Here is a 25098-nt window from a genome sequence, read left to right as displayed (position 1 = left end):
GGCTGGGTAACAGGGAGCAATCCTGTTGTTCTCAATAGGTGTGTTTCCTCATCTGAAAGTGTACACAATCCATCCATGACTGCTGTGACGATTACAGGTCTACACAACGCGCATGTGGATTTGTCTTGCAAACGTCCACGACCAGGCCCCTCAGGAAACAGTGCCGCGCGTGCCCACCAAGGGGCAGCAGATCGCAGTGCAGAGGCCCGCGGCGCTCGACGTCAGGGCGCACGTCCCACCCCGTGACCATGACTGTGACCGTGACCGAGAGCGTCGCTGGGGCACGGCCGGGCGGCGCGGCGGGAGTGCACAGGACCCGCCATGGCGGCCGAAGCCTCGGAGAGCGGGCCAGCGCTGCATGAGCTCATGCGCGAGGCGGAGATCAGCCTGCTCGAGTGCAAGGTGTGCTTTGAGAAGTTTGGCCACCGGCAGCAGCGGCGCCCGCGCAACCTGTCCTGCGGCCACGTGGTCTGCCTGGCCTGCGTGGCCGCCCTGGCGCACCCGCGCACTCTGGCCCTCGAGTGCCCATTCTGCAGGCGAGCTTGCCGGGGCTGCGACACCAGCGACTGCCTGCCGGTGCTGCACCTCATAGAGCTCCTGGGCTCAGCGCTTCGCCAGTCCCCGGCCGCCCACCGCGCCGCCCCCAGCGCCCCCGGAGCCCTCATCTGCCACCACACCTTCGGCGGCTGGGGGACCCTGGTCAACCCCACCGGACTGGCGCTTTGTCCCAAGACGGGGCGTGTCGTGGTGGTGCACGACGGCAGGAGGCGTGTCAAGATTTTTGACTCAGGGGGAGGATGCGCGCATCAGTTTGGAGAGAAGGGGGACGCTGCCCAAGACATTAGGTACCCTGTGGATGTCACCATCACCAACGACTGCCATGTGGTTGTCACTGACGCCGGCGATCGCTCCATCAAAGTGTTTGATTTTTTTGGCCAGATCAAGCTTGTCATTGGAGGCCAATTCTCCTTACCTTGGGGTGTGGAGACCACCCCTCAGAATGGGATTGTGGTAACTGATGCGGAGGCAGGGTCCCTGCACCTCCTGGACGTCGACTTCGTGGAAGGGGTCCTTCGGAGAACTGAAAGGTTGCAAGCTCATCTGTGCAATCCCCGAGGGGTGGCAGTGTCTTGGCTCACCGGGGCCATTGCGGTCCTGGAGCACCCCCTGGCCCTGGGGACTGGGGTTTGCAGCACCAGGGTGAAAGTGTTTAGCTCAAGTATGCAGCTTGTCGGCCAGGTGGATACCTTTGGGCTGAGCCTCTACTTTCCCTCCAAAATAACTGCCTCCGCTGTGACCTTTGATCACCAGGGAAATGTGATTGTTGCAGATACATCTGGTCCAGCTATCCTTTGCTTAGGAAAACCTGAGGAGTTTCCAGTACCGAAGCCCATGGTCACTCATGGTCTTTTGCATCCTGTAGCTCTTACCTTCACCAAGGAGAATTCTCTTCTTGTGCTGGACACAGCATCTCATTCTATAAAAGTCTATAAAGTTGACTGGGGGTGATGGGCTGGGGTGGGTCCCTGGAATCAGAAGTACTAGCGCTGCCATTAATGAATTGTTTAACCCTGGATAAGTCACTTAAACTCATCTATCCAGGCAGGGATAATTAAAACTGCCTGGCAGACTTACAAAGCTTGGGATAATTATTGGAGATTAATCTACCATTTATTGAATGCATACTCTTTGTGCAAGGAAATTTGCAAATATTAGCTCATTTAATCCGTACTATCCAGTGAGGTAATTTTTTCCCCCCAAGATAGAGTCAAGCTCTGTCACCCAGGCTGAAGTGCAGAAGCATGATCACGGCTCACTACAGTTTCAACTTCCCCCAGTCAGGTGATCCTTCCACCTCAGCCTCCCAAGTAGCTGGGACCACAAGCGTGCATTACCACACTCAGCTAATTTTTGTATTTCGGCCGAGATGGGGTTTCACCATGTTGCCCAGGCTGGTCTCAAACTCCTGAGCTCAAGCAATCCACCTTCCTCAGCCTCCCAAAGTACTAGGATTACAGGCATAGCCACCTTGCCCAGCCATAATTTTTATTATTAATCTCATTGTACAAGTGAGAAGACTGAGACCCAGAGAGCTTAAGTGACTTCCTCGAGGTCATAGTTACTTACTGCCATAGTCCCAATTTGAATTCAATTCTGATTCCAAATAAGTTGCGCTTAAATAAGATAACAGATGTGGGAAAAATATGTGAATGTATAGTGTTGCTATGTGTACTGTCTTTACAAGTAGCTAATTATTTTAGCACAAAGATGTGCAAAGAAAGGAGACTTTATGGAGAGTTCAGGAGAAAAAGGATTTTGTGGTGCCATCACTTTCATTCAATTTTCAACTGCTCTGATGGCACTTTAGATGAAGTTACTGTTGATCCTGAGTTACGTGAATAAGAAAAAAAATTGAACTGCTTATTAAAAAGGTAAACATGTCTTTTAATGCTATATCTTCTCCACTATACAAACTCAGAAAATACCACTTGGTTGTTTGAGAAAGGCCTATATTTGTGTAAGTTCTAAACTATTGCAGAAGACACTACATACTAGTGTCAGAGGGTCAGATGACGCTCCTGTTACATGTTTATGTTACATGTTTATGGGGGTTTTTTTCATTTGTTTGTTTGTTTTTAGACATGGTCTTGCTGTTACCCAGGCTGGAGTGCAGTGGAGTGATCACTGCTCACTGCAGCCTTGACTCCCTGGGCTCAAGCGATCCTCCTGCCTCAGCATCCTGAGTAGCTGGGACTACAGGTGTGTCACCTTGCCTGGCTAATTTTTTAAATTTTTCGTAGGGATGGGATCTTGTTTTTGTTGCCCAAACTGGTTTCAAGCTCCTGGGCTCAAGAGCACCTCCTGCCTTGGCCTCCCAAAGCATTGGGACTATAGGTATAAGCCACTGTGCCTCGCCCACATAAAGTAAAAGTGAGAGCCTAACTCCCATGCCAGTCCACAAAAACCCATTTTGTTGTCAATGCTCTCATCATATAGCACTAATAGTAAGATTTGGGGCACCCTAGACCACGATTTATAAATGCATTCTAAAAAGAAGTTCTATGGACAAACCTCTTCTCCCCACATGTACACACTCCACCCTTAAAGTCACCCCTAGGTTGGTGACTTCACGGGTATTCTGAATACATAACAAGAAACGTTGTTCCAGGCGGAGATATGAATTCAGACTTATTTGGTCATTTGTGAGTAGAGCAACTGAGGATAGATCTTAGACCATTTTCCTTAGGAACAATGACATTTTAATGATTTTAGGATTAGTAGAGCCAATTCAAAAGATTTTTCTCTTTGGAATTATTAATGGCATCATCCCTGACTCTAAAGCTGGACATGTGTCCTTTACAGACAGCAGTCATGATAAAGGTGTGAAATATGCAACACAGGGAGGTATGCGAGCAAGGTAGTATTGCTGGTCATCGTGTGGATTACCCAACATCAAGAATCAGGTGCGCATCTGTGAGATGATGTGGGAGTGTATCAGACCTGTGATAACAAGCCACCTTAGTAACTGCTATCTTTCCTTGGTAGATTATCAGGTTTGGGACTGGGGTGGGGCTGGATACACAACATAAAAAGAACTGTATAAAGCAGCTCTTCCCAGGAATGTCATAAGACAGGAGCAGAGTTTCCTTGAGGAAGACACGAAGCTTGCTGTTCTTGATTCTCAAGCACACACGCGCTGAGGGAATAGTTTCAATGACCTATAAGGCAGATGCAAAATTCACCTTCCGGACTGTGTTCTCTTTTTTTTTTTTTTTTTTTTCAGACAGAGTATGGCTCTGTTGCTTAGGTTGCAGTACAATGGTGTGATCTCAGCTTACTGCAACCTCCACCTCCCGGGTTCAAGCTATTCTCCTGCCTCAGCCTCCGCAGTAGCTGGGATTACAGGCACCCGCCACCACGCCCAGCTAATTTTTGTATTTTTAGTAGAGATGAAGTTTCACCATGTTGGCCAGACTGGTCTTGAACTCCTGACCTCAAGTGATCCACCTGCCTTAGCCTCCCAAAGTATTGGGATTACAGGCATGAGCCCCTGCGCCCAGACAGACTGTGTTCTTTAAAGCAAGCTGGTTAAAAGGCTTGAGATATGTCATGCTGAACTCCAGGTTATTAAAGAAATTGGAGAATTCTGAGACAGGCAGGAAAAAATAACCCCAGCAGAAAGTAAAAGCTTCCAAGGTGATGAAGAAGGGTTGGAATGACTCTCAGAGGTTGAAACAAAAGAACCTGCCCAGGAGTAAAGGGAGAAGGAAAAGGAAATAGGCTCTTCCAGAATATCCCCCATGCCCTGCCTGGTGAGTCCGTAAAAGCAAACACAGACACTTTGGCTCCTGTGTCAGCAGTTCTCATGTCACCCTCCATCTGTTCCAATTTTGCCCAATTCCCGATCCTTGGACTGTCTCCTGCTTTTGACCTTGTTCTGCCCTCTGGACTTGCCGCCTGGACTTGGCTTTCTCAATCTCTTTCCTTGGCATTTTGTAAAGAACTTGGTTCACACTCATAAATCTCCCCTCTAGCAAATCTAGCTCTGGACCCCAGGAACAAAACCATCACCATTTTGCTAGTGCTTTATGCAGACCTTCCCTGGCCCCTGACTAAGTGGGGTGCAGACCCCATCTAAACTGAATTATGTACCTTCTGAGGAAGAAGCATTAACCTGTGCACCTCAGAAAAATGAGGAAGAACCACTGATGGTAGCAAATTTAATAATCCTTACACCTGCCATATTAAGAAGAAATATATACTGGTGTTCGCGTTCCACTATAGAGATATGCTATGGTGGTGTATCATAGCTAGTCAGGAGATGAACTGTTTTCTTGGAGAATGTGTAGCAAATACAATAGGGTGGCCAGAGACTCACCACAACTACTGTACTGAATAACCATGGTGTCTTTTGTGCCCACAGCCACTTCTAAGAAAAACTGCCCCATCATGAGCCAGCCATCAGCAGCCAGGTTTTCTATTACATGATCCCCTCAGACCATAGCTACTTAGATAGGGGTGCACACCTAACAGAAGGACAGTCAATCAACCAATGATGCTCCACCAGATGTATTAATCAGACCAGGAAACTGGCTATGAATTGGCTTGGGATAAACATATTTTCCTTACAAGGAGCACAGAGATCCAATTACATTCTGGTCCTTGATTTTTTTTTTTTTTTAGATGGAGTTTTGCTCTTGTTGCCCAGGCTGGAATACAATGGTGTGATCTCAGCTCACCACAACCTCTGCCTCTCAGGTTCAAGTGATTCTCCTGCCTTAGCCTCTGAGTAGCTGGGATTACAGGGCATGTACCACCACGCCTGGCTAATTTTGTGTTTTTAGTAGAGACAAGTTTTCTCCATGTTGATCAGGCTGGTCTTGAACTCCGATCTCAGGTGATCCGCCTGCCTCGGCCCCCCAAATGCTGGGATTACAACCACGAGCCACCGCGCCCGGCCATCCTTGATATTTTGAATTGAGAAATACAGAGCATGTTAAGCTGATGGCAGCCTGGGGAATGCCAGAAATATGCTCAGTCACAGGGTTGCAGAGAGTCCCTGTGGGCAAGCCACATCACGAATAAGAAGCTATGAGGCAAAGGGAACACAAAACTCACAGGAATCCAGGTAAGAATGCGAGGAAGAAATGCATCCAGAGAAGCAGTGGCTTGGAGCCATGTTACCTCCAGGGCACCAGCATGATGATCCCTACTGCAAGATCCCTGGAGCTGCCCTGACTCCACTTTGCCTCTCTGCAAGGCCCAGCTGCCTATGGTTTCTATTCTTGGAGTCCTAACAACTCTCTCCTATCCCATGCGAATTTTTATACTAAATGCTCCACTGCTTCAGCTAACCTGCACAAATCTCTGTTTGTTTTTGTTTTTGTTCTTGTTTTGCAACAGAAAGTTTGGCCAGGCAGGGTGGCTCACACCTGTAATCCCAGCCCTCTGGGAGGCTGAGGCGGGTGGATCACCTGAAGTCAGGAGTTCAAGACCAGCCTGACCTACATGGTGAAACCCCGTCTCTACTAAAAATAAAAAAAATTAGCGTGGTAGCAGGCACCTGTAATCCCAGCTACTCGGGAGGCTGAGGCAGGAGAATCGCTTGAACCTGGGAGGTGAAGTTTGCAGTGAGCCGAGATGGCGCCACTGCACTCCAGCCTGGGTGACACAGCGAGACTCCATCTCAAAAAACAAGAGTTGTAATATTTTGATGATTGATTTGGAGAAAATTGGTCTTAAATGTACGGATTTTGAGGCCATGAGTAGGAAACTAATTCTGTGGGGAGGAACACTCTCCCATTAACTCATCAATCCCTAATACCAGTAGGGTATGAGACCAAAGAACAAGTAGTGGCTTACATACCACAGGTCTAAATATTTAAGACTTATAAATCAAGCCAACAAACTTAAATAAAATACATTTGATCCTCCTACCTTGACAAAGGTAAATGTAAATATTAAAAATACACCATTTTTTTTGGCCAAGATCGATGGCACACGCCTGTAATCCCAGCACTTTGGGAGGCCGAGGCAGGAGGATTGCTTGAGCTCAGGAGTTCCAGACCAGCCTGGGCGACATGGTGAAATCCCATCTCTATTTAAATATTTATAAAAGATTATATATAGATAGATATTTTTTAAGAGGCAAGGTTTCACTCTGTCGCTCAGGCTGGAGTGCATGGTGTGATCATAACTCACTGCAGCCTCGACCCCTGGGCTAAAGCCATCCTCCCTCCTCAGCCTCCCAGTAGCTAGGGCTATAAGTACATACCACCACACTGGGTAAATTTTTAATTTTTTTTTTTTATAGAGTCTCACTATGTTTCCCAGGCTGGTCTCAAACTCCTGGGCTCAAGTCGTCCTCCATCCTTGGCCTCCCAAAATAAGCCACCATGCTCACCCTAAAAATATACTTTCATTATGATCTGGAAGGCCAGGTTTCATTTTAGAATAGTTGAATGGAGTTTTTGCTCGATTTCGGGATGCGACATTTTAAGAAAGATCATGACAACCTGGAGCATGTTTAAAAGATATGAAGAAGAATCAAAAGCAAAAGCATCGTTTTTTTGTTTGTTTTTGTTTTGTTTTTGTCAGCTTCTAGCCATCTAGAATGTAAACTCCATGAAAGACGTTTGTGTTGTTCCTAAGTGTATTCCTAGTGTCTAGAGCGGTGTTTGACTCATTGTAGGCGTTCAAAAATATTTGTTGAATTAACATGTTTTTCCCAAGGAATTTTTCTAGACTATGTATTTCTTTCATTGATAAAAGGGAAGTGGTATAGGTAGCTGGGTAGCTTGGAGAAGCTGGTCTAGAATTAAAGTGGTTTGTGGTGGGTTTGTGGAGTGACTCAAAGAGTTACAAAGGATTATGGTGACTTTGTGGTAGTCTGAGTTGAAATTGCATGAAAAACTTCATGTTCTTAACCACCACGTTTTCCATTTTCACCTAAGTACACGGGACTTTGCGGTATTGAGGTTGCCTGATCTTCATGAGTCACATCCTTTATCAAATGATGAAAAGTGGAGAAAACTCAGATCTGCAAGCTCTCCAATATCAGGTGATATCAGTGATGCCAACTCCATCTGGAGGGAAGAGAATGAACTAAAAGTGTTCCTGGATCACTCACCTGATGGTGCGCTTGGAGTGTTGTCAAACTCATCTTTGGGTTAAATCTGGTCAATAATGGATGCATAAAGAAGCTTCTGCCTTTCCCAGGAGCCATCCATACAGCATGGACAGCCCAACCACAGACATTTGTTGACTAATGGGCTGCAAATTATAATATACAGTATACCCATTATGGAAATTAAAAAGCAGTTCATATTTTTCTGCAAAAATAATGATATTGTTTATAGGAGCTTAATTTCCTGACAAAGGACTTTGGTCAAATCAATCACTGGCTTCACTAACAATGTCATAAAAGTAACCTACACCGCAAATCTGAAATTTCTTATAAAATGATCAGATAAAATTGCGTGTCAAGCCGTAGAGTTTTAGGACAGAAAAGAAACTTAGACGTGTTTTTATTATGATGCCCTCAAATGACAACTGAGGCCTACATATGTAAAAAGACTAGTCTAAGTCACACAGGTAGTTAAGAGCAGAACCAGGACTAGAAAATGGACCTTTCCATATTCCACATTAACTTCTCTAGTGGGAAAAGATCTAAAAGCCAGAGGCTTGGAATAAACACACATACACACACACATACACACACACACACAAACATACACACACATACACATACACACACGCTGGCGCTTGATATTTTACTTGCCCCCCACATCCCAACTAGTCACCCCTACTACCCTTCCCAGCCTCTTATAACCATCTTTCTATTCTCTATCTTCATGAGTTCAATTTTTCAAGTTTTTAGCTCCCACAGGTATGTGAGAATATGCAATGTTTGACTTTTGTGCCTACCTTATTTCAGTTAACATAGTGATCTCCAGTTCCATCCATGTTGTTGCAAATGACAGGATCTCGTTCTTTTTTATGGCTGAATGGTACTCCATTGTGAATATGTACCACATTGTCTTTATCCATTCATCTGTAGACAGACACTTAAGTTCCTTACAAATTTTAGCTATTATGTATAGTGCTGCAATAAACATGAGAGTGCAGATATCTCTTTGATACACTGATTTCCATTTGGGGGTGTATATACCTAGGACTGGGATTGCTGGATGGTATGGTAGCTCTATTTTTAGTTTTCTCATTTATTATTATTTTTTGAGATGGAGTCTCGCTCTGTTGCCCAGGCTGGAATGCAGTGGTGCGATCTCAGCTTATTGCAACCTCTGCCTCCCAGGTTCAAGCAATTCTTCTACCTCAGCTTCCCTAGTATCTGGGACTACAGGCATGTACCACCATGCCTAGCTAATTTTTGTATTTTTAGTAGAGATGAGGTTTCACCATATTGATATTGGTCAGGCTGGTCTCAAACTCCTGACCTCATGATCTGCCTGCCTCAGCCTCCCAAAGTGCTGGAATTATAGGCGTGAGCCACTGCGCCCAGGACCTTTTTTTAGTTTTCTAAGGAACCTCCAAACTGTTCTCCATAGCAGTTGCACTAATTTACCTTCCTACCAACGCTGCATGAGGGTTCCTTTTTCTCTACATCCTCTCCAGCCATTTTAACTGGGGCTAGATAATCTCTTATTGTAGTTTTCATTTGCATTTCTCTGATGATTAATGATATTGAGCACCTTTTCATGTACCTGTTTGCCATTTGTGTATCTTCTTTTGAGAAATCAGATCTTCTGCCCATTTTCAGATCTTTTGCCCATTTTTAGATCAGATTATTAGATTGTTTTTCCTATGGAGTTGTTTGAGCTCCTTATATATTCTGGTTGTTAATCCTTTGTCAGATGAGAAGTTTGCAAATATTTTCTTTCATTCTGTGGGTTGTCTCTTCACTTCATTGATTGTTTCCTTTGCTGGGCAAAAGCTTTCTAACTTGATGTGATCCCATTTGTCCATTTTTGCTTTGGTTGCTGGTGCCTGTGGGGTATTACTCAAGAAGTCTTTTGCCCAGTCCAACATCCTGGAGAGTTTTCTCAATGTTTTCTTATAGCAGCTTCCTAGTTTGAAGTCTTAGGTTTAAGTCTTTAATCCATTTTGATTTGATTTTTTTATATGGTGAGAGATAGGGATCTAGTTTCATTCTTCTGCATATGGATATCCAGTTTTCCTGGCATCATTTATTGAAGAGACTGTTCTTTCCCCAATGTATGTTCTTGGAACCTTTGTTGGAAATGAGTTCACTGTAGGTGTATGTATTTATTTCTGGGTTCTCTATTATGTTCAACTAGTCTATGGATCTGTTTTTATGCCAATACCATGCTGTTTTGGTTACTATAGCTCTGTAGTATAAATTGAAGTCAGGTAATGTGATTCCTCCAGTTTTGTTCTTTTTGGCTGGGTACCTTTGGCTATTCTGAGTCTTTTGTGGTTCCATATATACATCTTAGTGTTTCTTTTCCAGATGGCATCCAGGTTTGTATGCATGCAGGCCCAAGAGAACACTAGTATTTCCAAGTTAACCAATAAGACCATAATCATGAGGCCAGAGTTTTTACTTATTGCATAAATAGGGCCTAATCAGTCCAATATCCTAAGGCTCGGTCCCTACAGGGGTCAGATAACTTCATTCATGGCCATCAATGTATTCCTGCAGTCCCTGTCCTTGTTATAGAAAGAGGCCTTTGGTTACAAGGAGTGTGGTTAAAGAACTTAAACATAATTAACATTCTTGTAGTACTCATACATTGTTTCACAAAGCTGTTAATTTATTTGATCCTCACATTTCTTGAAGTAGACAGGGCAGGTTTTATTAAACTGACTTTACAGGAGAAGAAGCTGAGATCCACAGGGATGGAGTGACTTGCCCAAGGTTACCCAACCAATGCCTGGTGCTTTAGGTTGGAGGAGGGCAACTATTTTTAAAAATCTCTCCCAAGTAAATCTATTTTACAGCCAGGGTTCAGTAGCACTGCTCTAGAGAATAAACAAATATGCCAACTATCCCTTCACGGGATTTATAGTTATCATTCGTATCAATCCCTAGGTAATGTTCTTTGGGAAGAAATATTGACATCCTTCTTTTTTCAAAACTTCAGCTCATAAAGTAGGCTGGATCCTGTCAATATCTGAGTGTCACAGGGTCCAGACAATGGTCCCTACTTAGAGCTACTGTGGAGAGATACCTATTTACATGACAAGAGCAAGGGTCTCAGGGGAAGACTTTGCGATGGGGGTCAGGTTCTGCTATTTCCCTTAAACCAAATGTCTTTTTTTTTTTTGTTTTTTGTTTTTTTAAATGAAATGTTCTTATTTTCAGAAATCTGTGAATGTAATTCTTTGGCTGTGTGGCACACAGTGCTCTGCAGCTCTCTGATCTGATGCCAGAGTGTTGTGTAGGGCTTAACCCATAAGGTGAGGAGGAACTTTAAGAGCCATGTGCCCACCGGGCATAGAGGCTCATGCCTGTAATCCCAGCATTTTGGGAGGCCAAGGCAGGCAGATTGCTTGAGCTCAGGAGTTTGAGACCAACCTGGCCAACATGGTGAAACCTTGCCTCTACTAAAAATACAAAAATTAGAGGAGTGTGGTGGTAGACACCTGTAATCCCAGCTACTCCGGAGGCTGAGGCAGGAGAATCGCTTGAACCTAGGAGACAGAAGTTGCAGTGAGCTGAGATCGCACCGCTGTACTCCAGCCTGGGCAACAGAGTGAGACTCTGTCTCAAAAAAAAAAAAAAAAAAAAAAGCCATGTGCCAAATGGCAGAAGCCTAGCCTGTAAGAGGACACTCTTTCCAAACACTGAAACCCCAGAGTTTTCTTCCATTTTTCTCTCTTATGTGCCTTTGACTTGGGAGTCATTTCTTTGGAATTTTCCCCCTGAATTATCCCCCTGAAGAGAAGTAACACCTGCTCTTTGTGGAATTGGAAAATACAGATAAGCATGCAGACATTTAATTACTTTCAATTAGACAAAACTGTTACCATTTTTGAAGTGAGTTGACTCTCATCACTATGAAATTCGTATTCCTGAAAATCATTTCACATATGCAAATTTTGTAAAACAGAGCATGTATCACATAAACTGCAAACTTTTCTGCCAAAAAGTAAATTTTAGTGGCATTTAATTGAAGTTCAATTTTGCAAATTCCAAAACATGGGATACGGAACTCTCTCTCAAGAGAGATAGAGATTGATTCACCAAATATTCCATTTACCTTCCACAGTTCCTAGCTCCTTGCAGTTTAACTGTGATCAGCTCTTGCTGTGAACCCAATTTTTGTGAAGTGATGAGAACAAAGAAGAAGAAAGTGATGAAGATACAAATAAAATTTGAGGTTAAGCAGAAGTCTCAAGTTTCATAATGAAAGTGTCATAATCTACAGAGAGAAAATTCTGTATATAAGTTTTATACAGGTAAAATTTACATGGACTTTACTTAACTCCTAGTATTTTTTTTTTTTTTTTTTTGAGATGGAATTTTGCTCTTGTCGCCCAGGCTGGGTGCAATGGTGTGATCTCGGCTCACTGCAACCTCTGCCTCCTGGGTTCAAGCAATTATCTTGCCTCAGCCTCCAGAGTAGCTGGGATTACAGGCATGCACCATTATGCCTGGCTAATTTTTGTATTTTTAGTAGAGATGGGGTTTCACCATGTTGGCCAGGCTGGTCTCGAACTCCTGACCTCAGGTGATCTGCCCACCTCGGCCTCCCAAAGTGCTGGGATTATACGTGTGGGCCACCACACCTGGCCAAGAAAAATTACTTCCTTTATCCCTTTTAATGCTTTTTGTCTTGAATTTAACTTTGATATTAATATAACAGCTTTCAGTCTTTTCAATCATATCAAAGTTTACATGATAACCGGGAAAATTCAATTTAGTGTATGTACTCAGGATATTTTTTTCACCATTCATGGGGGTCATTTGTTATTGCTGCCGGACAAAGGGTGGAGAGCTCTATAAATATGTGAACTCAAACATTAGCAGCAGAGCTGTGAGCTGCATGGGGCCCTGTGTGACTGCATGGGACTTGTGCAATAGGATCAAAGCAGCCTCCTGCTCCAATTTCCTCCCATCAGCCATTTATGCCCTCTATCCAGCTTGCTTTCTGATGAGCAAGGTGTTCCAAAATAAACCTCAGCAGAATGACTTTTCTTCCTAGATATACAACTGTGTGTAGTCTATTTCTGTTTTCAAGCCACTGAATGATATGCCTGGAGTGACTGTGAAATTGATGATGATACAGGAGGCCAATTCCATCACATTTTGGAGTGAATTTCCTCAAGGCCATACCAGTTCTCCCTGGTGGAAACTAAAATATAAATTGTAAAATTATTACTTCCTCTATTCTAATGAATCAATAAATGCTCTACATGTACTTGTTAAATTTGCTAGAACTATCTGCACAACTAAAACAGATGAGGATATTCAAATGCATTTCTTTAATTATCTATGTTTATCAATTTACATTTTTTGAAGGGAAGGGTAATATCTTTTTTTTTCTTTTTTTTTCTTTTATTATTATTATTATTATTATTATACTTTAGGTTTTATGGTACATGTGCGCAATGTGCAGGTAAGTTACATATGTATACATGTGCCATGCTGGTGCGCTGCACCCACCAACTCGTCATCTAGCATTAGGTATATCTCCCAATGCTATCCCTCCCCCCTCCCCCCACCCCACAACAGTCCCCGAAGTGTGATGTTCCCCTTCCTGTGTCCATGTGTTCTCATTGTTCAATTCCCACCTATGAAGGGTAATATCTTCTTCAGGTTTTGGCATTAGAGTTATATGCTGGCTTTACAGAATGAGTTAGGCAGTGCTCCCTCCTTTATTTTCTAAAAGAATGTGTCTATCATTAATATAACTTCTTAAACATTTGATAGAATTCACTAGTGAAATGTTGTGGCCAAGACTTTTCTTGGTTAAAAGGTTTCTAATTTTTATTTTATTTTATTTTATTTGAGAATGGGTCTCACTCTGTCACGCAACTGGAGTGCAGTGGTGTGATCTCAGCTCTCTGCAACCTCCACCTCCCAGGCTCAAGCAATCCTCCCACCTCAACCCCTCGAGTAGCTCGGACTCCAGGCACGTGCCACCATGCCTGGCAAATTTTTTGTATTTTTTGTAAAGACGGGGTTTTGCTGTATTGCCCAGGCTGGTCTCAAACTCCTGGGCTCAGGTGCTCAAGTGATCCTCCTGCCTCAGCCACCCAAAGTGCTGGGATTTACAGGTGTGCACCACTGCACCCAGCCACAGTTTTTAATTATTAATTTAATTTCTTTTATATATATATATGGCAATTCAGATTTTTTGCTTCATGTCGTGTCAGTTTTGTAGCTAGTATTTTTCAAGGAATTTGTCCATTTAATTTAAGTTGTTGACAATAACGTTAAAATATGCCCCATTTTATCCTTTAAATGTCTATAGGCTCTATAGTGGTAACTATTTGCTCATTCTTGATATTGGTAATAAGTATTTTCTGGGTTTTGTTTTGTTTTGTTTTGTTTTGTTTTTAGATGGAGTCTCACTCTGTCCCCCAGGCTGCAGTGCAGTGGCACAATCTCAGCTCACTGCCACCTCCACCTCTCGGATTCAAGCAATTCTCCTGCCTCAGCCTCCCAAGTAGCTGGGACTACAGGCACATGCCACCACGCCCAGCTAATTTTGTGTTTTAGTAGAAAGGATTTCGCCATGTTGTCCAGGCTGGTTTTGAACTTTTGGCCTGAAGTAATCCACCCGCCATGGCCTCCCAAAGTGCTGAGATTACAGGTGTGAGCCACCGTGCCCAGCCATCCCTCTTTATTTTTCTTGATCTGTCTAGCTAGGGGTTTACTGATTTTCCTCACAATTTCAAAGAACCAGCTTTTGGCCTTACTGTGTTTCTCGATTATTTGTCTGTCTTTCTATTTTGTTGATTCCTGTTCTCCTTCTTATGTTTTTGTTTTTTGTTGTTGTTGTTTTTTCTATTTACTTTGGATTAATTGTAGTTTTTCTAGCTTCTTAAGGTAGAAATGTAGGATATTGATTTTAGACCTTTATTCTTTTCTAATATAAGCACTAAAAGCTAGGAATTTCCCTCTCAGTGCAGATTTAGCAGCATCCCAGATATTTTGATATGTGTATTTTTATTATCATTTGGTTCAAACATTTTTTAGTTTCTTTTTTCATTTCTTCATTGACTCATGAATTATTTGAAAATATGGTATTTAATTTCTAAACATTTGGCATTTTTCTATTTATTTTAGGTTTTTTTTTGAGACGGAGTTTTGCTCTTGTTGCCCAGGCTGGAGGGCAATGTTGCAACCTCAGCTCACTGCAACCTCCACCTCACAGGTTGAAGCGATTCTCCTGCCTCAGCCTCCAGAGTAGCTGGGATTACAGGCACCCGCCTCCATGCCCAGCAAATTCTTTGTATTTTTAGTACAGACGAGGTTTCACCATGTTGGCCAGGTTGGTCTCAAACTCCTGACCTCAGGTGATCCACCCATCTCGGCCTCCCAAAGTGCTGGGATTACAGATGTGAGCCACTGCGACCAGCCACATTTGGTATTTTTATAGATTTCATATTTGTTTTATGGTCTTGAGATGGTCTATTTTGGTCAACATGCTATGTGCACTTGAAAGAATGTATATTATGTAGGAAATAGTGTTCAATAAATAGTAATTTAGGCCAATGTGGTTAATAGTATTGTTCATTTCACCTGTGTCTTTTCTAGTTCTTTTGTCTAGTTGTTCTATCATTTGCTAAGAAGAGATGTTAAAATCTGTAGTAATGATTATGGAATGTCTGTTACTCCCTTTAATTCTGTCAGTTTTTGCCCTATATATTTTGAAGCTCTATTTTTAGGCACATACACAATTATGTGCACAATTGCAATTATGATTGCAATGGCTTCCTGATAAATTGATATTTTTATATCATGTTTATGTTTATTTTTATTTAAAAATTGAGACAGGGTCTTGCTCTGTCTCCCAGGCTAAAGTGCAGTGGTATGTTCATGGCTCACTGCAGCCATGACCTCCTGGGCTCAAGTGATCCTCCCACTTCAACCTCCTGAATAGCTGGAATTGCAGACACGCATCACCATACCTGGCTAATTTTTAAATTTTTTTTGTAGAAATGGGGACTTGCTTTGTTTCCCAGGCTTATCTCAAACTCCTGGATTCAAATGATCCATCTGCCTCTGCCTCCCAAAGTGGTGGGATTACAGGCCTGAGGCAGCAGGTCCAGCCAACTCTTTTGTGAACTGTCCCCCTTTATCTCTGACAATATTCTTTGCCGTGAAGTTTATTATCTGATATTAATATGGCCACTCTCCTTGCATGGTAGATGTATATTTTTCATCAATTTACTTTCAATCTGTCTATGTCTTTATTTTTAAATTGCATTTCTTGTAGAAAGCATACAATGGGATTTTGCTTCTTAAAAGCCCATTCTGATAGTCTCTGTCTTTTAATTGTATTATTTCATTCATTAATATTTAATGTAATTCTTGATAGGGTTGGATTTCAAGCTACCATTTTATTATTTGTTTTCTGTTTATCCCCTCCACTTGTTTCCTCTGTTCTTTCTTCTCTGTCTTCTTGTGGATTGGTTGGATATATTTCAGAATTCTGTTTTAATTTATCTATAGCATTTTTACTCATATTTTCTGCATTATTTTCAGTGGTTGATCTAGAAAATTTAATATATATTCTTAAACAGTCTACTTGGAATATTACCACTTCATGTTTTTTGTTTTTGTTTTGTTTTTTGTTTTTTTCTTTGAGATGGAATTTCACTCTTGTTGCCCAGGCTGGAGTGCAATAGCGTGATCTCAGCTCACCACAACTTCTGCCTCCCGGGTTCAAATGATTCTCCTGCCTCAGCCTCCCAAGTAGCTGGGATTACAGACATGCGCCACCACACCCGGCTAATTTTGTATTTTTAGTAGAGAAGGGGTTTCTCCGTGTTGGTCAGGTTGGTCTTGAACTCCTGACCTCAGGTGATCCGCTCACCTCAGCCTCCCAAAGTGCTGGGATTACAGGCATGAGCCACCGCGTCTGGCACCACTTCATGTTAAATGCAAAAAACTTGTAATCATACAGGTCTTTTTATGCCCAATTTTTACACTTTGACACCTGTTTTACATATAAACCTTCCAAGACAATGTTACAATTTTTACTTTAAAGACTCATATGTGTGTAGTTCTTTTCAATTAGAGGAAAAGAGTCTTTTATATTTATTCAGACATTCATCATTTCTGGGGCTCTTCATTCATTCCTGAAAGACCTGAGTTTCCAACTGGTATCATTTTCCTTCAGCCTGAAGAATTTTCTTAAACATTTTTTCTAGTGTAAATCTGTTAACAACAAATACTTTTGATTTTCTTTTATTTGGAAATGTCCTTATTTTGCTTCTTCCTTGAAAAAAAAAATTTGTGGATAGAGAATTCTGGCATTCCATTTTATCTTTGAGCACTTTGAAGATGTTCCACTACCTTCTAGCCTCCATTGTGTTTAATAAGCAGTTATTGCAATTTGAATAATTGTTTTCCTCTTTGTAATGTGTCTTCATCTTGCCTGTTTTCAGAATTTTTTCTTGATGTTTAAATTTTAGCAGTTGTACTATGATGTGTTTGATGTGGTTTTCCTTATATTTATCTTGTTTGAGATTTCACTGATTTCCTCGAAACTGTAAATTTATGTCTTTCATAAAATATGGGAAGTTTTGGGCCATTGTTTCTTCAAATATGTTTTCTGCCCCATTCTCTCTCACTTTTTCTTCTGGGTCTCTAACCATACATACATTCGATCTTTTGATATTATCCCACAGGTCCTTGATTCTGTTCTTTTTTTTTTAATCTATTTTCTCTCTCTTGTTCCAAGTGGATAGTCTCATTTATCCATCCTCAAGTTCATTGACTTTTACTTTGTTGTCTCCTGTCTGCTGATAAGTCTGTGCAGTTAATTTCTATTTTTGATGTTATAATTTTATTTCTAGAATTTTTATTTTGTTCTTGTTTCTATTTTGCTACTTAAATTTCCATCTGTGCATTCATTATAAGCATATTTTCTTTTATGTCATAGCATAGTTAAAATAACTGCTTTAAATTTCTTGTTTGATAATTCCAACATCTGGATTACTCAGGGTTGATCTCAGTTGATAATCTTGTCTCTTGAAAATGGATCACATTTTTCTGTTTTTTTCATATTTTGATTGATTTTGAATTATATTCTGGATATTGCGAATGCTGTGTTGTAGAGACTCTGAATTCGGATATATTACTTCTAAGATTGTCAAATTTTTTGTTTGTCAGTTTGTTGTAACAGACAATTAACCTGATTGGACTCAAACTACAAATTATGTTTTTTAATCATTGGCTTAAGTTTCCATTCAATTGTTTTCTCCTTAGGTAGGTTGCTTACATTTTGCCTGGTGAACACGTGGTTTAGGGATCAACCAGAGATTTGAGCAGGGTTTATGTACACACAAAATTTGGGGCATACTCTCTGACTCTTTCCTCTTCAGAACTTCTCTTTCACTTTCTGGCAGTTCTCTGATTAACAGACCAAATGACTAAAGGTTTTCTATTGAAGTTTTAGCCACACTGCATGACACAGACTGGGACAAGTCCCAAAGGTAGAAGCCATGAAAATGGGAAAACTTATTTGATTTCACTCGGATGTTTGTCCCCACCAAATTTCATGTTGAAATGTAATCCCCAGTGTTGAAGGTGGGGCTTAGTAGGGGGTGTTGGATCATAGGGGCAGATTCCCTCATGAATAGCTTAGCACCATTCTCACAGTAATGAGCGAGCTTTCACTCTGAGTTCATGCAAGATCTGGTTATTTAAAATTTAAAAGAGCGTGGTACCTCCTCCCTCTCCTTCTTGCCCCTGCTCTTCTCGTGCAATGCACTTGCTCCTTCTTCACCTTCTGCCATGGTTGGAAGCTTCCTGAGGCTCTCAGCAGAAGCTAAGCAGATGCCAGAGCCATGCTTCCATGCTTCCTGTAGAGCCTGCAGAACTGTGAACTGAATAAATCTCCTTTCTTTATAAATAACCCAGAAGTTCTGTTGTTGTTGTTGTTGTTTAGACTCCAGCCCTGTTGCCCAGGCTGGAGTGCAGTGGCGTGATCTCATCTTACTGCAACCCCCACCTCCCAGGTTCAAGTGATTCTCATGCCTCAGCCTCCTGAGTAGCTGGGATTACGGGTGCCCACCACAATGCCCAGCTAATTTTTGTATTTTTAGTAGAGATGGGGTTTCACCATCTTGGCCAGGCTGGTCTTGAAGTCCTGCCCTCAAGTGATCCACCCACCTTCACCTCCCAAATTGGTGGGATTACAGGGATGAACCACACCACCTCATCACAGAGGTATTTCTTTCTTTTCTTTCTTTCTTTTTTTTTTTTTTTTTTTTTAGACAGAATCTCTCTCTGTCACCCGAGCTGGAGTGCAGTGGCGCGATCTTGGCTCACTGCAACCTCTGCCGCCCGGGTTCAAGTGAATTCTCCAGCCTCAGCCTCCCGAGTAGCTGGGATTACAGGTACCTGCCACCGCGCCTGGCTAATTTTTTTGTAGTTTTTAGTAGAGACGGGATTTCACCATCTTGGCCAGGCTGGTCTTGAACTCCTGACCTCGTGATCCACCCGCCTCGGCCTCCCAAAGTTCTGGGATTACAGGTGTGAGCCACTGCGCCTGCCCAAAGTATTTCTTTATAGCAATGCGGAGACAAACTAACACATTCACCCAGGGCCATTTTTTATTTTTTCCAAGGGTCAAATCCTCTCTAAAATCTGCTTGCCTTTGGTTGCTCTCCAATATGTGGTTACTTTCTAGGAAATTGTGTGTGTGTGTGTGTGTGTGTTTGTGTGTGTGAGAGTGTTTATATAGTTGTTTTCTGTAGGCAGATCAGCCAGTTGGAGCTTCTTCAACCATACTGGAAAGGAAGTTTATCCATTAAAAATTTTTAAAAATGTATTTATTTATTTTTTAGCAAGCATTTATTCAGTAAACCTGTCCTATGTGCTCACTGTATGTTAAGCAATGTGCTAGGCAGTGGGATATAAGGATGTCCTCAAGGGACTAATGGCCTGGCATGGGGATGAGCAAGATAACCAGAAGAAGATGGTACAGAATGGGGAGTGTTATGTAAAGACATGCTCAAGTCACTGTGAAGGGGGAGAGATAACCCCAAAATGGCTACTGCAGGAAAGGCATATATTGGAACAGGCATATATGCAACTCTAGAATTTCAGACTAATTAATGTCATAAATTCTAGATGATTCATCTAAAATGAAGTACAAATTCTAAAAGTAAACAATTGTATTTAAGCATGCATAATTTCTTTGTGTTACCAATACCAGGATTTTTTTTTTCCATAGCTGTAGCCAGTCAGGGTTCTGGGGTTATATAAAGAAGACAAGATGACAGCTGTGTTTCAGGGCATCTGAGGATAGGGTATGTTGGCATTAAGCTAAACACCACAGTAGTAAATCTATTAATATCTACCTATCAAGAGTGCCCATTTTAAACAAACTTATGTATGTTACGATAAAATATTTCCCATAGTGTTTTGTAACTTCCTCTCATGTTTAGTCCTTTCTCATTATGACAACTAAAGATTTTATGAGAGAAGGAGTCAAACTGACATTAAAAATATTTCCCTATTTCAGAGATGTTTATCATTGAAGATTTCCTTCTGCCTTCTCCTTCTGTGCTCTTGGCATCTTGTGATTCTTGGCACCTGCCAACAAGCACTGAGGGATCAGTACTAGACACTTTGGCGCTGAGAGTATCGCCTGAGTCCTCCCCTTGTCCACCTGCAGTAGATCAGGTGGCATAGCTCCTACACACTTACCGAGGGACCAAGTAGATGCAAAATATTCAAGCTAAAGATACCACAAGCCTTCACTTGGCGGCTCTGCTTAATGGATTGGGAACTGCATGTTAAAAGAGGTCAGAGCATTGAGTAATTCTGAAGAACAGTGTAGGAGAAATATGCAGCCTCAGAAAAGTTTTGACTCCAGACTGGGTGCCGTGGCTCACACCTGTAATCCCAGCACTTTGGGAGGCTGAGGAGGGTGGATCACCTGAGGTCAGGAGTTTGAGACCAGCCTGGCCAACATGGTGAAACCTCATCTCTACTAAAGATACAAAAATTAGCCAGGCATGCTGGCGTGTGCCCATAGTCCCAGCTACTCGGGAGGCTGAGGCAGGAGAATTGCTTGAACTCAAAAGGCAGAGTTTGCAGAGAGCTGAGATCATGCCACTGCACTCTAGCCTGGGTGACAGAGCAAGAATTTGTCTCAAAAATAAACAAATGAACAACAAAAACAAACAAACAAAAAAACAGAAAAGTTTTGACTCCAGGCATCTATCGCTTGGTCAGGAAATTCCAGAATAGCTGCTCCAGTTCTAATGGAAACCATACTCAGGTTGATTTGATGGGCTATTTCTCAATTGAATTAAGTATTTTTTGCCAGGGCATGTGTTAAATTTTCTGTAAGATCCTATCTTTGTTGTGAAACTTGCCAAATAATTTATGAATACTATTTAGCACCATCTCTTCATGCAATCACCATCAATAAAAGGCTTCCCGTCAGCAAATGACCTTCACTTGTGTTCCATACTCTCTCTTCCAGCCAAGTTAACGCATTACCATCTTCCTCATGGGGAGAATGGGCTACCACCTGCAGCTTTCCTGCTGGCACACTCTGAAGCTGGCTTCTGCCCCAGCAGGAGAAGTATAAGAGGCCTCTTATACAGGTTTTCCTGCCTGATGTCTGGGGTTGGCCATCCAGTGCACAGGTCTCCTTACTGCCTAACATCTAGGCTAGATTGACTGCCTTGACCTTGTTCTTACTTTCAGCTCCTCTTCTAATGTACACACTACATCTTGGTCTTAGCTTTGCCCTGGCTTTGCTGCTTTGGGCTTCCTTCCCTGTATCCAGATACAGCTGTAATCCATTGTGTCCCTTTCTATCATATCTAATGCTACTAAAGACCATGGAATTTATTATTATTATTTTTGAGACAAGGTCTCCCTCTGTCACCCAGGCTGGAGTGCAGTGACGCCATCTCTGCTCACTGCAACCTCCGCCTCCTGGGCTCAAACAATCCTCCCACCTCAGCCTCCCAAATAGCTGGAGCTACAGGTGCATGCCACCACGCCCAGCTAATTTTTGTATTTTTTGTAGAGAGGAGGTCTCTCCATTTTGCCCAGGCTGGTCTTAAACTCCTGGGCTCAAGCAATCCGCCCGCCTCATCCTCCCACAGTGCTGGGATTACAGGCATGAGTCACTGCACCCAGCCAGACCATGGAATTTATAAAGCTGAATTTTCCTGAACCATTAAAGGTAAAGATTCAGGAAGTAAGAGAATGGCAAGTGGAAATGGTACCAAGAATTATTGGCTTCTTGTTGCATGCACTGATTGTACGTTGGATACTCTCCTTCGGTTCTTACACATACTTACTGAAATGGTTTCGCTCTGTGTCCCCACCCAAATCTCATCTTGTAGCTCCCATAATTCCCACATGTTGTGGGAGGGACCCAGTGTGAGATGATTAAATCATGGGGGCAGATCTTTCCTGTGCTGTTCTCCTGATAGTGAATGGGTCTCACAAGATCTGATGGTTTTAAAAACGGGAGTTTCTCTGCACAAGCTCTCTCTTTGCCTGCTGCCATCCACCTAAGATGTAACTTGCTCCTCCTTGCCTTCTGCCATGATTGTGAGGCCTCCGCAGCCACATGGAATTGTGAGTCCAATTGAACCTCTTTTTTTTTTTTCTTTGTAAATTGCCCAGCCTCGGGTATGTCTTTATCAGTAGCGTGAAAATGGACTAATACACTTACCTAACTCTCAAAACAGCCTACTAAATAGTTGCTATTGGCATTTTTCAGATGAGGAAACTGAGGCACAGAGAGGTTAATTTGCCTAAGATCACTTGTACAGAAAGTAAACACACTATTTAGACTCTCTGAGCCTTAGTTATTTGTCTATAGCATGGAAATGTAATAGTACCTGCTTTCTAGAGTTGTGGTGAGGCCTATGTAAGTTCATACATGTGCATTAGGACAGTGCCTGGCATGTTGTGAGTGCTCAGTAATTCTTAGAGATTAATATTTTGCTTCAAGTGTTTGGAGTAAAGTGCTTTTTTTTTTTTTAAGCATGGCAGTTAAGGACCATGAAGCCTAGGGCTGCAGAAAGCGCTCTTTGTTACCATGTACAGTGAGCCTGCCTGACAACGAGGCCCATTGAAAAGAAAGCAGAGCTGAGGGATTGAGGAAGACAACATCCACGTAACATTATTTGGGCCCTCAAGTCTTTCTGTTCTCAAAGCTAGATGCAACCACAAATGAGCCAATATAAATTCTCTGTTTTTAAACAAGCTTGAGTTGGGTACCTATGACCGTTGTCTAGAAGAACCTTAAGAGAGTCCCAGGCAGACACTTCTAGAAAACAATATTCATTTCCAGAATTTGCCTCAGCCTTGTGTCAAGGCAGCTAATGAAGCTGGTTTTCAACTGTGCTCAGAGTTCCACAACAGAAGAAAGTAATTTGGTTCCCTTGGGTGTTGAATGGGAAGTCAAGCTACTTATAAGTTGTTGGAATTTTTTTTTTTTTTTCTTGACTAGCGGGAGGAGGGCTGCATGGTACCAATTGAAAGGATTTTTTTGGATTATTAGAGCTCCTTTGACACATAGGTTTTACAGTTTGGCAGGCTCATAAGATCCTGAGGTCTAACTTTCCCACTTTACAAATAAGTAAATTGCAGCCTGGAAAGATTAAGTAACTTGGACAAGCTGATTAGTCTACTTAGGAGAATAACCAGGTTCTAAACCTTGCTGTCATTTGAATTCTCTCTGATTTTGGATTTTCAGCAATATAAGCTGCACGCAAGTTTTTTTGGACATGGACATGCAGAATTAGAGTCAGCAAGCTTGTATCAGCTCACCCGACTCCTAATCTAGCTTGGTGTTTCTCTCATTGTATCATGCTTCTTCCTATCATTAAACACTTTTCCTGTGGCCACAATGTTTACTTAGTACAGTAGTCTCCACCCCCCTACCCACAGTTTCACCCCCACAGTTTCAGTTACCTGTGGTCAACCACAGTCTGAAAATGGGTAAATGGAGTACAATAAGATATTTGAGAAAGAGAGGGATCACATTTGCATAACTTTTATTGCAGCGTGTGTTGTTATTTTATTATTGTTGTTCTTAGCCTCTTACTGTGCCTAATTTATAAATTAAACTTTATCATAGGTATGTATGTATAGGAAAAAAAGTGTATATATGGTTTGGTACTATCTGCAGTGTCAGGCATCCACGGGGGGTCTTGGCACTTACCACCGTGGATAAGGAGAGACTACACAGTACACAGCAAGTAACAAATGTGTAGTGTAGAACTCTAGCCCTACAGGACGTTTCTAGAATGTGGTAATGCAGAAACAGAAGTTCTGTATTTAAATAAATTTATGAGTTAATTACCGGTGGTATGTGCCTATATTCCCAGCTACTCGGGAGGCTGAGGCGGGAGGACTGCTGGAGCCCAGGAGTTCGAGGTTACTGTGAGCTATGATAGCACCACTGCACTCCAGCCTGGGTGACAGAGCAAAACCCAATCTCAAAATAAATAAATAAATACATAAATAAATAAAATGTATGAGTTGGTTGGGCACGGTGGCTCACGTCTATAATCCCAGCACCTTGAGAGGCTGAGGTGGGCAGATCACTTGAGGCCTGGAGTTTGAGACCAGCCTGGCCAACATGGTAACACCCCGTCTCTACAAAAAAAATATAAAAATTAGCCGGGCGTGGTGGCAGGCGCCTGTATTCCCAGCTACTCAGGAGGCTGAGGCAGGAGAATCACTTGAACCCGGGAGGCGGAGGCTGCAGTGAGCTATGACTGTGCCACTACACTCCAGCCTGGGCGACAGAGCAAGACTGTCTTGAGAAAAAAAGTATGGCTTAAATTGGTTTCTTTACTGCAGTACTTCTCAGAGCCTTTAATAAGCTGTTTTGCATTATAAATGGGGCAGGGTGGGGTTAGACACAGGATACAGTGTTTTCACTCATCTTACCACAGATCTAGTGTTCCAGGAAATGCAGCATTAGAGGCATGAATCTTCACATTGTTTTCCAGGGTTGAACAATCATCTTACCCCTTGATTCACTTCTGCCCTCTTCTTTGATGTTCTTTCCGGATATCCTTTTAATTTTTATGTTATTTATTTATTTTAATTTTAATTTTTTAACTTTAATTTTTTTTGAGATAGGGTCTGACTCTGTCACCCAGGCTGGAGTGCAGTGGCACAATCTCAGCTCACTGCAACTGCTGCCTCCTGGGCTCAAGCCATCCTCCCACCTCAGCCTCTGGAGTAGCCAGAACTACAGGCATGTGCCACCACGCCTGGCTAATTTTTGTATTTCTTGTAGAGATGGAGTTTTGCCATGTTGCCCAGGCTGGTCTCAAACTCCTGGGCTCAAGCGATCTGCCCACCTCAGCCTCCCAAAGTGCTGAGATTACAGGCGTGAGCCATCGTGCCTGGCCCAGTTCTCCGTTTTAAATTATCAC

General features: G+C 42.4%; 1 protein-coding gene across 1 annotated transcript; it reads left to right on the top strand.

The window, feature by feature from the left end:
* Positions 1-236: 236 nt before the first annotated feature.
* NHLRC1 (NHL repeat containing E3 ubiquitin protein ligase 1) lies at positions 237-2454 on the top strand. The gene has a single exon (XM_002816463.5). The coding sequence runs from the start codon at positions 322-324 to the stop codon at positions 1507-1509; it is 1188 nt and encodes a 395-aa protein (XP_002816509.1). The 5' UTR covers positions 237-321; the 3' UTR covers positions 1510-2454.
* The last annotated feature ends 22644 nt before the right edge of the window (positions 2455-25098 follow it).

The sequence above is a fragment of the Pongo abelii genome, chromosome 5 (genome assembly GCF_028885655.2).
Source record: "Pongo abelii isolate AG06213 chromosome 5, NHGRI_mPonAbe1-v2.0_pri, whole genome shotgun sequence".
Classification (NCBI taxonomy): domain Eukaryota; kingdom Metazoa; phylum Chordata; class Mammalia; order Primates; family Hominidae; genus Pongo; species Pongo abelii.
This window is presented reverse-complemented; position numbering and strand designations above follow the sequence as displayed.

What these genes read in the sequence shown, in the direction of transcription:
- NHLRC1 (XM_002816463.5), top strand. Translation starts at nt 322, where the DNA reads ATGGCGGCCGAAGCCTCGGAGAGCGGGCCAGCGCTGCATGAGCTCATG.